Source organism: Clarias gariepinus, chromosome 2 (genome assembly GCF_024256425.1).
Source record: "Clarias gariepinus isolate MV-2021 ecotype Netherlands chromosome 2, CGAR_prim_01v2, whole genome shotgun sequence".
Taxonomy (NCBI): Eukaryota; Metazoa; Chordata; class Actinopteri; order Siluriformes; family Clariidae; genus Clarias; species Clarias gariepinus.
In genome coordinates this window covers 45,847,501-45,860,627 of record NC_071101.1, presented here as the reverse complement: position 1 = coordinate 45,860,627, position 13,127 = coordinate 45,847,501, and the positions used below count along the sequence as shown (strand labels likewise).

General features: G+C 39.7%; 2 protein-coding genes across 2 annotated transcripts in view; one reads left to right on the top strand and one right to left on the bottom strand.

Moving 5' to 3' along the window:
* Positions 1-719: 719 nt before the first annotated feature.
* mrpl19 (mitochondrial ribosomal protein L19) lies at positions 720-4,796 on the bottom strand. The gene is made up of 6 exons (XM_053485627.1): positions 4,727-4,796; positions 2,649-2,763; positions 2,302-2,420; positions 2,079-2,213; positions 1,146-1,327; positions 720-1,012 (listed from the first exon to the last, which is right to left on the bottom strand). The coding sequence occupies exons 1-6, from the start codon at positions 4,794-4,796 to the stop codon at positions 791-793; spliced, it is 843 nt and encodes a 280-aa protein (XP_053341602.1). The 3' UTR covers positions 720-790.
* A 2,313-nt stretch (positions 4,797-7,109) lies between these two features.
* The window catches only part of LOC128518099 (protein eva-1 homolog C), a 49,433-nt gene continuing 43,415 nt past the window's right edge, over positions 7,110-13,127 (top strand). Inside the window, exon 1 of the mRNA XM_053491244.1 lies at positions 7,110-7,301. Within this exon, the coding sequence (XP_053347219.1) occupies positions 7,211-7,301 (91 nt within the window). The 5' untranslated portion in view covers positions 7,110-7,210. The remainder of the gene's footprint in view (positions 7,302-13,127) is intronic.

Below are 13,127 nucleotides of genomic sequence, written 5' to 3'. Positions count from 1 at the left end.
TTCAGTCTCCCGGGTTGTCGGTGTCTCAGAGAGATCCGCTTCCAAAGCTACAGAGCTTATAACGCTTGGGTCGACCTGACAAGCTCACCTCTCCATCAATCATGCTCACATCACCATCATGCTCACCTCATTATCACCCTCATCCCACCATTACCGTAAGGTTTTATTTCACCAGACCTGTCTCTCAATCATGCCCATCTCACCACTCATCTCATAAATCATGAAGAAGCACTAGCCAAGCAAGCCGAGTGTCATAAATCTGCACTGCTACAAACTACTACAGATACAGTTATTATAGTGACTCGATTTAACACTGATCGTTCAGTAGCACAGCAAAAATAAAAAGACGTACCATAGAGTATATGGAGTGAAATGACTCCTACATGCAAAAAAAAAAAAAAAAAAAAAACACAGATGTGAGTGTATAGTTCAGAAAGAGAACAGGATTTGTAATTGGTTTAATTTAAGCAGTGGGCATAGCAAGTTTGATTAGTTTAAGATTTAAGTAAGTGTTTGCTGCCCCCTGTGGAAAGAGAGAGGAACTGCAAGACAGGATGAACAATCAGACCTGTCCAACATTCAACTGTATTAAAAATCCTGATTAAAGGTTAACACACCATAATGTGCTTTCTCATCTTACGCATGATTTTTATCTGTGCTTGTGATTTATTTTCTTTAACCCCATATAACCAAATCTACAAAAGGCTACACAGACAGAATGACACAAATACATATTTATTCACTTCACAGAAACACACAGCTTTATGAGTCCACTTTTAGAAGCGTTCAGTCACTTTTTGAGCTCGGCCTGTACTTCCTGATAGATCTTCTCCTCCAGTGAGGAAGTGTCGTACTCCTTGAGCATGTCGTACTTCCTCCACGGCTCCGCCCACTTCTGAGCGTGCTCCATTTGCTCCGGGGTCAGGCACAGGTCAAAGCGTATTCCCTGGACGTTAAACTTGGGACGCTCCCAGCGCTTGGACCACGGGCGCGGCTTCATCCTAACCTTCAGCTGCGTCATACAGAGAGAGAGAGAGAGAGAGAGAGAGAGAGAGGAAGGGAGAGAGAGGAAGGATGAGAGAGATGAGCAGTGTAAACTCTCAGAGTTAGAACACCACAGTAAGACAGTTTAGTCTCGTGCCCACCTCGTTGATGGGGACGTCCTGCGTGGGCGACAGGTGAACGGGCTTCATGTCGAAGTCGAAGGTGCTGTACTCAGGCAGGGCATCTCTCAGGTACATCAGGTTATCGTCCAGTCTCTTCTCCAGCTTCAGCACCTCGACGCGCTTTATCCGAGGGTTGTACAGCTCGTAGCAGATCTCCACTCCTGCATAAAAACACACACCACACACTCACAGTGCTGCCGAGACCAACGGACAATCACGGGCCAGAACAGGAGGAGTAGAGGTAGTCCTCGACCTACGAACATTCGAGTTACGACTTTCTGCAGTTACGAACAAACCGCGGGTCTACTTCCGGTTCAATCGCGGAAGTAGCTCGCGTGTATTATACAAAAAATAGACACTCCAGGGCACCAGATATCCAGAGATGCCGAAATTTACGATGATATACAATATCTTCAGTGTGTAAGGGAATGTGTGGAATGTCTAAAGTCGGGTATATTGATGTGTGTGTGCGGGAGAAATAAGTCGGCCTCACCGGTTTCAGTGAATCAGTCCAAGAGCACAATGATAGAAAATGTCTGTCCTATAAATCTGTTCTAATGGTGAAGAATCCTAATTTTGGAAATGAAACGTTTTCCCGAAATGAAACTCGTTCATAAGTTAGGGACTACCTGTAATAGGTAAAGTTTTTAAAAGGGGAGGAGCTTAATCTTTTTTTAATCTGATCATCTTGAAAATCAACTTGGCTCTTGAATTGATAGCTAGGTAACTGTCCAGCAACCTAGAAATCTGGTTCATAAATACTGGAAACCCTGATTCCTGATGTTTGTCAAAATTAAAGCTGAAAGTCTAACATATATTGGTGTATTGAGGCTACATATCCTTTGATCCTGACTGTAGCGGTGTAGTCACATGACCAAATTTCTACCATTCTAACCTCGCGTCCGAACTCACCCTGTCCGTCGATGATGTTCCTGAGGATGAAGGTGGCGCCGAGCCCCGCACCCGAGCGCTGGATGCAGATCCCCACGAAGCGGTTGGTGTTGTTGGCGGCGTGCGGGTCTGACGTGGTGACAGACAGGATGCTTCCTGAGGACAGACGGGTTACGATCAGACATCGTTCGTCCACCGGACACACAAAGAAAGTATTTCCGGGGATGTGAGAAAGGCTTCTTACCCACGTAGAACTCGGGGATGTTTAGCACTTTGCGTCTCTGGATCATGTCTTTGCGCTCGAGGGAGAATTTCAGCGGGTTCGTGCGCTGCCGAGGAGGAACGAACTCGGGACTGAGGAACCTGCGCAAGAAAAAGGTTGCAAACAAAACAGTGATCTGTTACACACATTCAGACCGTAGGGGGCGCTGAATGCTGGATTTCCAAATCCAGGTCCAGTCTGTTCCCTTCTTCACATGATTGGATGGATAAACATCCGTTTTTATTTATTTTTTTCCAACACCATCTCTACTTTACAGTTCAGAATGTTTTTTTGTTTGTTTGTTTTTTTAACCAGAGAAACGTTCTCACCGCCGCGCCGCTTCTTCAGGTCTCGACTTATCCACAATCACCGGTTTGGATGGAGGAGTGAATTTAGGCGGGTCGCCGCTCGAGCCTGCAGCCTGCAGCCGCACAGAGAACATGCCTTTGAGAAAAGAAGAAAAAACATCATCATGAGAATACGATGTTCTCATAATCAAACCCGGATTCCAGTGCTGGTTTTCTCGTCTGATTGGTCGAGCTTAATCGCCAGAGTGATATCATCCGACTAAAACGCCGCAGTACAGTTAAACCACTCTCTCACTTTTTTTCCCCGAACTGAAATGCTTAAGTGCTCCAGGGGTGACAGCTCAAAACTTACAAATCACTTGAATTCAAAAATTTTCCTTGTGATTGTCCTAAGACCTCGTAGCAGATCAGGATCAAATCCAGAAACGTGGGAAACGTCATCATGGTTGAGCTGATGAGTGATAAAACTTTCAAGGTAAATTACTGTCAATTAAAAAACATAAATGTAAAAAAATTTCATCAGAAGCGGAAAAGAATAACTAGAAGCGCGTTTATCAAATTAACACAGGTGAGATATTATCTTACACAGTGAGTGGAGCTTCTTCTGGATCTGTTTCTAAAACCTAAACACATCTGAATCCTTTTATTTATTTATTTATTTATTGTTTCATAGAATTGGTGTGTAAAAGAAACCAAACATCACGCCATTATCCAGACCTTCACAGATATACTATGGGTCAACCTTAGCACTTTTTAACCTTCATGAAATGGTGTAAAAAGTAATGAACCTTCAGTTTTGTTTTGTTTTTAAAAAACATGCTTGGATCGTCATCTTTTCTTGACACTATGCGATATAGCGATAAGATACTCTCACAATGCCGGTCAAACGAGCCACAACTCCCACGCGTGGCCCAGTGTGCTCTTATCTGTGTATGTTAATGGTGAGTACTCATTAGTGATGTTAACCATTAATTAGTTAATGGATGATTGATAATTTAAGTGTAAAACCTTGGCAGTTCGTTCCAGAGGTGAGTTATTAAGGCAAAAAATAATTGTACTGCGATACGAGATGATGTGAAAGCAGACAATCCTTTTTAAGACCCTCAAAATATTAGCAATATTACAACAAACATAAAAAACAAGCTCTTGCAAAACATTCACTGACTGAAAAAAATGTAAATTCGCTTTGCTTGGTTTTCCACCGATGCAAACAAGGTTCCTAGGTTGAACGTTCAGTTCAATTCGGTTACATCTACTACATCCACGGCGGACGCCCTGATCCAGACTGACTGACAGTATTATCTCATTACACATCTGCGCAGGTGAGGGTTAAGGGCCTCGCTCGAGGGGCCCAACAGCAGCGACTGCGGTGGTGGTGAACCTGGGACCTTCTGATCTTCTGATCAGTCAAGTTCAAACTCTGAATGGAGGCCTTTCATCCCTAACGGTTCTAGAAAACAAACAGCCAATCAGCATCCACCTGCTCAGACTGGCCGAGTTGCCAGATTGGGCTGAAATCAATCCTGATAATGATATAAAATTAGGCAAGTTTTGTTATGGTGTGTTTGTGTGTGTGTGTGTGTGTGTGTGTGTGTGTGTGAAAATAGTTAAAATTCCTAAATTTGAATTAGATTTTTTGTTTAGTTTTTAAATCTGAGTATTTCAGTACTGTGCGGCGCGTGCAATATAATGAATAAATAAACTAAATAAATAAATGTTTACATTTAAAAATACATTTAAATAATTTCTCTTCCAATAATTCCAAAACAGGTTACACTGTATTTTGCATTAAAACGATTAAACTGTGCGGATTTGGCAACCCTAGTACTAACCAAGCACGAGCCTGTATCTTATAGAACTTAGATATATAAACTGACTGCGTCACATTTTCCGTTATTATTACACACAACCCAATGATGTAATGTTTAGCTCGTAATTAATTTATCTTATTTATGAAGGGTGTTAATAACGTTTGAGGTTCCAGCTCTGCCCTCTAATTTCCTACTTACACACCGCGAAGCTAAAAAAATAAATAATAAATAAACAACACACATATTTAAATAAAAAATACATTAAAAGAGGGTCCTCTGATTACATACGTTCGCTCTTAAAGTCCACATTTCGTGTTAATCGTATCAGCGCTCCTGCCCTCTGTGCGCACGCCGCCATGTTCAGTCACGTGACACAATTACGGAAGCGGCAAACGGACAAACGACAAGCGTTCTTAAGAAAGGCGTTGTGTTAATACATTTTTTTCTCATACACAGATTTTCACGTATTTATTATTTAAAATTGAATAAAGACGAAGATTAACAAAGTAACAGAAACATTTTTTGAGCATGGATGTATTAATATTCATTATAAGAACCTATCTTTCTACCTTGAAAAACGCTAAAGTGCAATAATGTGGGTTGTCCACAAGGTGTCACCCGAGTCACATGCTTATTTTTCTTTATAACCTTCAGCATTGCTGGTATTTTTGCTGGTTAGAACAACAAAATTGTTATAATAATAACGTGACCAAAATATTTATTACTAGCGCTCACACAATTGTTTAATAGGAAAAGTGGAATTTTATCATATGTATGCAAAAAAAAAAATCTTTATCTTAAAGGACATGAAATATATTTTTATTCAAATGTTTTTAGTGAATTTGATGGTCGGTGTTTTATTTTTGGCACTCACAGTGTGATTGTTACTGTTGAAACACTTATATGAAGGAATAAAAATTCAGTGACCTTTAGTATAATAGTGAGGAGCGTCTGACTTTCAAAACCGAGCGAGGCCATTGTTCCTCACTCAGCGTTTTCAGGCCCCTCGAGGCTCGTCATCCACTCAGGATTGTTTTAATGTTAGGTTGTAACATTTCTGAACAAGCCCTGGTGCGCCGTGTCAGGATCGGCTTTCTCATAACACGTCTTCTTCACGTCTGAAGATATGCACGTTGTCAGTCAGCAAGAATCCCAGAATAAAGAACGTGAGGCTTAAATCAGTCATTTTCTGGAAGGTTACGCGCTCCAAGACAACAATACCAATGAATTATCTTGCATCGTCAGTGTTTTAGTTACAAGAGTAAAAGTTTGGGTGTAGAAAAGTGTAAAGAGTGACGTAGCTCCGCTGAAGCACTGTAGATACAGATGTTTTGGAACACACTGGGTCTCCTGATGGTAGAACCAAAACTCATGGGTTGGTGATGTACCTGAACCTCCTGCATGAACCAATCTGTAAAGGCCTTTGAACAATAAGTCCCCTAAATACAAACATTCGAGTTACAAACCTTCAAACATTAGTGCATATTTAATCACGGAAATTAGATCACATGTCCGGCGTACGTTGTCACGTGCATGCAGCATGTACTGCACAGTATTAATAATACTGTATAGAGTACAGTATTGCAGTACAACCCCAGGATGTCCGGAAGCAAGTGTAAAAGCAGCGGCGATAAAGCTGGCACTGCTTAGGTATTGTAAGATTAAAGTGTTTTTGTGTTTTCTTTGCAATCGGTGCTAAAAAGTGAATTTTCCTACAGGATCATATGACAGCATTTTCCATAATACTTAACACTTCCTATCTCCTGATTTATGCTTCGCTTTTTGTAAATTTTATGATTATATCCTTTTATGTTTCAGATGAAACTCGGCCAGTTTGAATTTCACATGAAAAGACATTAACCTGAAAAAGCGTATTATTATAAAATGCTTTTGACATGGTTACAGACACTACAGATTTAATTTTTTTTGCTTTTTAAGCTTTTAGCAAAAAACATCTCTCATGCAAAGCTCCGTTTTAATGTGTTAACAATAATTATTGGGCTGGTTACAAAAAGTGATGTTAACTAAATAAACTATAGTTTTCTATGTTTTATGGCCACATACTGTAACACGAGGTGTGTGTCTACTTTGGAGCATTTAAACTAAACCACTGTTTTTAGTAATTTAGGGGGGAAAAATCCTTTATTTTGCGCAGAATGTTTTTATTTAAGCAACAAGTCATACATTTCTAGAAGCCTACACCAACATGAATATCAATACTTAGAAAGAGATGTGAATAATCAGCTTTTTAAATGATTATTATTTGAAACGTGACAGTATAATGCTGAAAAATGGATGTTTTTGGGGCCACATATAAAATCATTTGCAACTTGAAATGTTTAGGGAAGTAAGATCGGTCACTTCCATATTGCAAATACAACTTCAGAAGTAGCTTTACATTTTCTGCACATACATTTTCCCTATAATAAAAAATAAACAAATAAATAAATAAAATCAGCACCAGTCCTGTCTGTCCAGGCTAAAGGTGTCTGTTTTTGCTTCTTGCATGCCTGAGTTTAAACTCCCTCCTGGTGGGAGGAGCTACATCAGGTCCGACTCCGCCCCCTGCACATGGGGGGGGGGGGATTTTTTGGGAATTCTGTAGTCCATCCCTCTGGAATACTTTACGGAGTTTAGGACCTCGAAGCAGCACCACATCCATCCCCACACACACACACTGAGACGGACAGAGAGAGTTCTGTGCGCAGCTCTTTCCGCCCTGTGGCCCCCAGATGCTGCGCTCGGAGCTCCGGGTTCTGCGCCTCTCCCAGCATGTTCCTCCCGGATGTGGCTCCTCAGTGCGCGCTCGTGCTCGGGTTCACCTGGCTGGCCGCGCTCGCGCACACACCTCCGCAGACCTCAGGTGAGCGCCTCTCCACTCGGAACCTTTCATCTTCTCATCTCGCTGCTGCCTGTCCCTTTGATGCGCTGTAACTCTTTGAAGTTGGTTTAAATGTAACCAAAGGGCAACAGTGTTACTCTGGCTGGTCACGTGAGCGCGTCTCCTGCGCTTCTCAGGTGACTGTTACCTGGCGCGCAAAGATCACGTGGTGTCACATTAATAGGCTTCTTTTTTTTTCTTTTTTCTTTACTCCTCCATCAGTGGATGTTATTAAAAGCTCCAAATCTGGCTTGGATGGGTGCAAAGCATGATGCATTGTAGATGTGCAACAAGGATAGGGTTGGTTTGGGTGTGTTCCTGTCCCTGTCTGCACTCACCTGGGGCACTGATCACTAATCAACTAATCAGTACAGGAATTCCTGGTACACGGCAGGGTAATTTGGAAACACCAGTTAGCCTGATCTGCTTAGTCTGATCTTCAACTTTCAAATTGGTAGGAGGGAACCGGAGTACCTGGAGGAAACCAATCAAATACAGAAATGCCCATGCTAATTTTATGCATTCTAAGATGGGAATCGAACCTGGACCCTGAAGGTGCAGGGTGACGGTGCTAAGCACTACACCACCGTGGTGTCGTGCTAAGCACTACACCACCGTGGTGTCATGTTAATTTCCCCGGAATTATAGGGGCATTCAGGACACCTTGGTGAAAAGTGAAAGACATTTTCTGGGCTTGGTGATTGACCATGGAGACATGTCTGTGTCCTGGAATTAAATAATATAGTAATTGGTGTATTTCTGTGGTAGTATTATTATGATCTTACACATTAATTAAAGTTTTTCTCAGGAGATTTCTGTTGAGGTGAATAGTATAGAGAACGTAGTTGTTGTTGATGTACTGGGTGTGAAAGCAGGAGTCCTGGCCTGCGTCATTAGTGAAGCAATAAAGTGTTAAAGAGCCTGAGAGACGGCTGTAAAGAGTCCTAATGGACGTGTGGATTAGAGAAAATGACTGGGGTTTAATGAGAGAATGTGTGGTGTGTGTGTGTGTGTGTGGTGCCCTCACTGACTCCTCAGTCTGTGTGTGGGTGTTTTGTGTGTGTATTGTTTCAGCTTTAAGATCGTATACGTATCTTTTTTACCTGTTGATGTCGTTTATTCTTTAAAAAAAAAAAAAGGTTCAGGAAAAGTTGAACCTCTGTAATCTTTTTTAGGTGACTTTACCTCATACATTTTCTAAATTCTTTAATTTCGGGATACGCATCATGTTAAAATTTTATCCGAAATATAAAAGTAAAGCCCAAAATTTGTCTCAAAATATTTGCTCATTTTGAATCCCTTCCAAAACTGACATCATAACTATTATGCTCCTTAGCAAAACCATTGTGTTAGCGATAACAAAATTGGAAATTTAAAAAGGACACGGCTAAGTTAGTTAATTATGTTCAGGGAGGAGTTTTGTTTCTCTTTAGCAGTGTTTATTTTGGATTTTCAATTTATTTATCATACCCACGATTCTGGTTAGCTAGGTCAGCTGTTTTGCTAGTAATAACCTTGTACGTGATTTTTTTTTTTTTTTTTTTTAGCAAACTATTTTGTCAGCAGGAGGTTTAATTAGCTACATTATGTTAGCTATGTTGGAATAACCTTCTGTGGTAACTTTTTGCTTAGTCATTTAACATTTAACTCAATATTTCTGTCTTATGTTTGTTTTGACGTCATGAAAAAGTCACGTCAGCTCGTTTCTTGCTTTCACACAGCAAGTTTGTTCAAAGGTGTGGTGTTTTTTGTTTTGGGAGGATGTTTAGTAAGATGAGTATAATTGACTACCTCATTAAAAGCTTACTGTGGAAGGTAAGCAAATAGCTAAACATTGAATTGGAATGCTAACTCGTTTGTTGTTAGGAGGGAAACTAGTCTAGCTCGTCAGGTAACGCTAACCTCACGTTTTATAAGTTTAGTTCAGTATACTCCTGTGGTATTTCGGGGGTCTAAATCCTGCGCTCGCGTCCAGGTTTGAACCCGTGGTGTTGGTTTGTTTCCTCGCACCAGACCATCAGACATAAGATAAGAGTTCAGGATGTGTATTAGCTCCTCATTGGCATCAGATTACTTTAGAAAGTCATGGATAACGTTTCTGCTAAGCACAGCCTCCAACTAACGGAATGAAAGATTGATTTAACATTCATGTCAGAGCTGCTACTCATGATCACTGCTGTTCATTTATTCACTGTATATACTGTATATTACAGTCAACCTGTTGGCTGTTGATTGTTCACTTTTTGCCGCTCTCTTGCATGCTGGCTTGATAAAGTCGTGTGGTTGGTGTGTTCTTATAAAAAGTGAGCGGTTCTTGGCGAATGTACTGGAACCCAACCCTTATCCTGCTCGACTCGGTCTCATTATCGTGTGTGTTTTGTTGTTTTGAGCCAGACCCACCAGGGTGCTACAGTGAAAGCCGAGGTTCCCTTTAGCGGTTCAATAGGATGTGTGGCTGTTAAAGGGTCAAAAGGTCAACTGAGGTCAAACCATTTCTAAGCATTCCACCCTCGCAAATGACTTCTTTATCTCTCTTTCTCTCTCTTTTCTCCATGTGGACAAAGACAAAGCAGGAGCTGTGCTGTAACTGTGCCGAGTTATAACAGTTATATCAGCACGGTTTGATTTCAGGTCTGTGCAGTTGTGTTGTGAAAATCACTTTGTGGTTATTTTGCCGCATAATGTGATTGGGAGTTAAAATGTGATATGTAACTTTATAAATTTAATAGAAACTCCCAGAAGTTCCTGACTGTGTGTATGTTGGCTGTAATCAATAACAGGACGCGATAAGTGCGCAGGTGTGTATCACTGTTTTGATTTTTTAAGATAAATTGTGCAGCAATACATGAGATCAGAACCACTTTTTCCTGATGCGTGAAAGAAAAAAGATTAAGAAAACAATTTAACAGATTTAAGTGTTTGAGGGTAAAATAAATTATAATAAAATGATGTAATTTATTGCAATATCAGTGAGGTATTTATAAAGATTAAAGAGGAACGAGCCCAAGCACCTCTGAGCTCGGGAACTCCGGGACTTTTTAAGAAGACGACAAGGAAGGAAAGGAGTGTGTGTGTGTGTGTCCGTGCGTCCGTGCTTCTCTACAAGAAGATATCCGGAGGTGGAACTTGATACCCGTGCCTTCTGTCCACATGAAAGACCCCTCCATCACCCCTCCTTGTACTGTGCCCCTTCACCCCTACACCCTCTTTCTTCTGTCTCTATGACACACACATATACACACACACACACACACACACACACACACACACACACACACACACACACACACACTTTTTTCCTCACTAATCCAGTGCCAGTAAAGGACCTGGTGAACCTTTTCACAACATGGGCTGTTAAGTTTCCACCGGGTTATTAGCCAAACTTTTACATAATCAGAGTAAAAAAAAAAAAAGTTCTACACATTGTTTTTGAAATCTGATTGTGTAATAAATCTGGCTGGAAAAATCAGACCCCGATGGAAGCAGTAGTGACGTGCAGGATGAGCCTTTGTTGGGTTTGGGTGTAGATTTTGAATGTGTGGCTGCAAAAAAAATACATAAATATAAATAAAAATAATTTTAAAAAAATAGCATTAGTGGTATTAATTAGAGAGGGGGAGAAAAAACGATTTGGCTATGAATCATGATTCTTTTGTGTGCGGATTCACGTATCGCCACACTGAATAGATTTTTTTATTTAATTTTTTTAATTAAAATTATGTTTATAATAGAGATGAACCGGTCGATTGGCTGAATTGGTAAGAATTGTCTGGTTTTCAGTTTAATTGACTGTCACAGTCAGATATAAACGATTCTGTATCGAGCGCAGAATCCTCAGAGTGGAGCAACAGAAACGTGTTTTTATGGCACTACATTAACAAAAATTAAGAATGTTAAAAGCCTTTTACTCCAAACTCTGTAAGTAAATTAGTCTCAAAACCACACTTACACCAGTCTCACAACACCACAAGTGCAAATATCTCAAAAATCATGTGCGTTTAGAAGCTGCCTGCCCCCTTACTGTTACGTCTTAGGAGACGTTTAAGGCGGTATCGCATCAATGTTAATTTATAATCCTACAGGTGACGCACTGGGAACTATTTACACATTTTCATCGGGTGTGGTGGGAGTGAATTATTTGCCAAGTTTGTTTAGAAATAATAATTATGGTGAATGACCGAGATACGTGCTGCTCAGTTACATATTAAACTCTTGTATTTGAAGTTAGTTTTTATTGTTTAAATGCTGCGTTTTGGTTTTAAGTGAGAAAACGAATGTTATAAGGAACGCGGTACGTTTAATTACTCATTACACTTTTTTTTTTAAAGGTTTAAAATTGTAAAACATTGAGGTGAAAAATGTAATATCGAATCATGGATTAATAAAATAGTGATTCTCATCCCTAGTATTAATTATCTCAGACTTTCTCAGAGAGTCCAGACGAGCCCCCAATTTTAGTTTAAAATTTGATGAACAAACTGCTTGTTCTTTTTGCTGTACTTTAAAAAGATCAATAAAGTGTTGGAATGTTCTCTGGTTTATTCACAAACAATAAGAGGTTACAAGTCCTTAGTAAGCCACTAAGTAAATACATGGGTTTATTACAAACACCTGGACATTCTACAGTACATGGAGGACGTGAGGGATACGTCCAACACAGAGGCATTCGCATTGTTCTATAGAACATCTGGCGAACCACAGGAAGTATTGCCATATAAGGAATGAGGAAGACCTCAAGGGGGAGCATGCTAAAGCTAATGTAGGTAAAATATCAGAAATGGCACTCGGAGTAGGCTAAGCTAGCCAGTTTTTCATTAATTACGTTTTTCAATTAATATTTTAGCTCTAGTTTACATGAATACTTTTTGCCACTTGAGTTGCTTCTGTGATGGCGATTTTTTTTTTTTTACCCCATCAAAAAAAAAAAAGCAACAAAGTTGTTTTTGAACTTAAACTCTGTTGCTACATCTTAACGTTGACGAAAACTTTGCTATTTTATGAACCAAAGTCTTCAATCATGTCTTCTGCGCTTAGAGTTATGTTTTTCTGGGTGTGTTTACTTCTTTTATGCTAGCTGATGGTTAGTAAACAGCTAGCATGATTCTTTTTCAGAATCATTAGGTTTGTTTTTGATTAGGTATGCATTTAGCGTAAAAGATAAATCAAACACGTCTGATTAAAAGCTGATACAAGAAATCAAATTCAAATTCAAATTTTATTTGTCACATACACAAACATACACAGTACGAAATGTAGTGAAATGCTTATACGACTGCCATTGACCCTAAAAGAGCATTAAAGTTTACAAATAAGAAATAAGTATGAATAAAAGAAATACGATAGAAATTAAATAAAAAAATTAAATTAAACTAGGAAAAATAGAACTAAAAATAAAAATAGAAATGTGCTAGGAAAAATAGAACTAAAAATAAAAATAGAAATATGATGTACATAAATTAGCAGTTAGCGTAAATGATGCTGGCTATCTTGCTGCTAGTCAGGCTTGTCTTAATAAGTCTTAATTATTATATTAGCTAGCATGCTTTTAATTATCTGCTATGTAGAAAATCCAAACAAGATTACAACTGCTACTTAGCATATTAGCTAGCACTCTTCTAATTCAGTGCTATAAAGTGTATTCATACTATAAGTGTATCAGGAAGATTTTCTTGAGCCCCGGTTTAGCAAGTGATGTCCTACAACGTGACCGCTCGGACCACCGATCAGCTTCCATTACTGTAGCGATTAAAGTTTACGTAACTTTACCTGAATTTGAGTTAATGTTTCTCTCTCTCTCTCTCACGCACA

Coding starts and splice junctions, on each gene's coding strand:
- mrpl19 (XM_053485627.1), bottom strand. CDS start 4,796: ATGGCGGCGTGCGCACAGAGGGCAGGAGCGCTGATACGATTAACACGA. Junction 1,328..2,078: donor GAACATCATCGACGGACAGG/GTGAGTTCGGAC, acceptor GTTTTTATGCAG/GAGTGGAGATCTGCTACGAG. Junction 1,013..1,145: donor AGGACGTCCCCATCAACGAG/GTGGGCACGAGA, acceptor TGTATGACGCAG/CTGAAGGTTAGGATGAAGCC.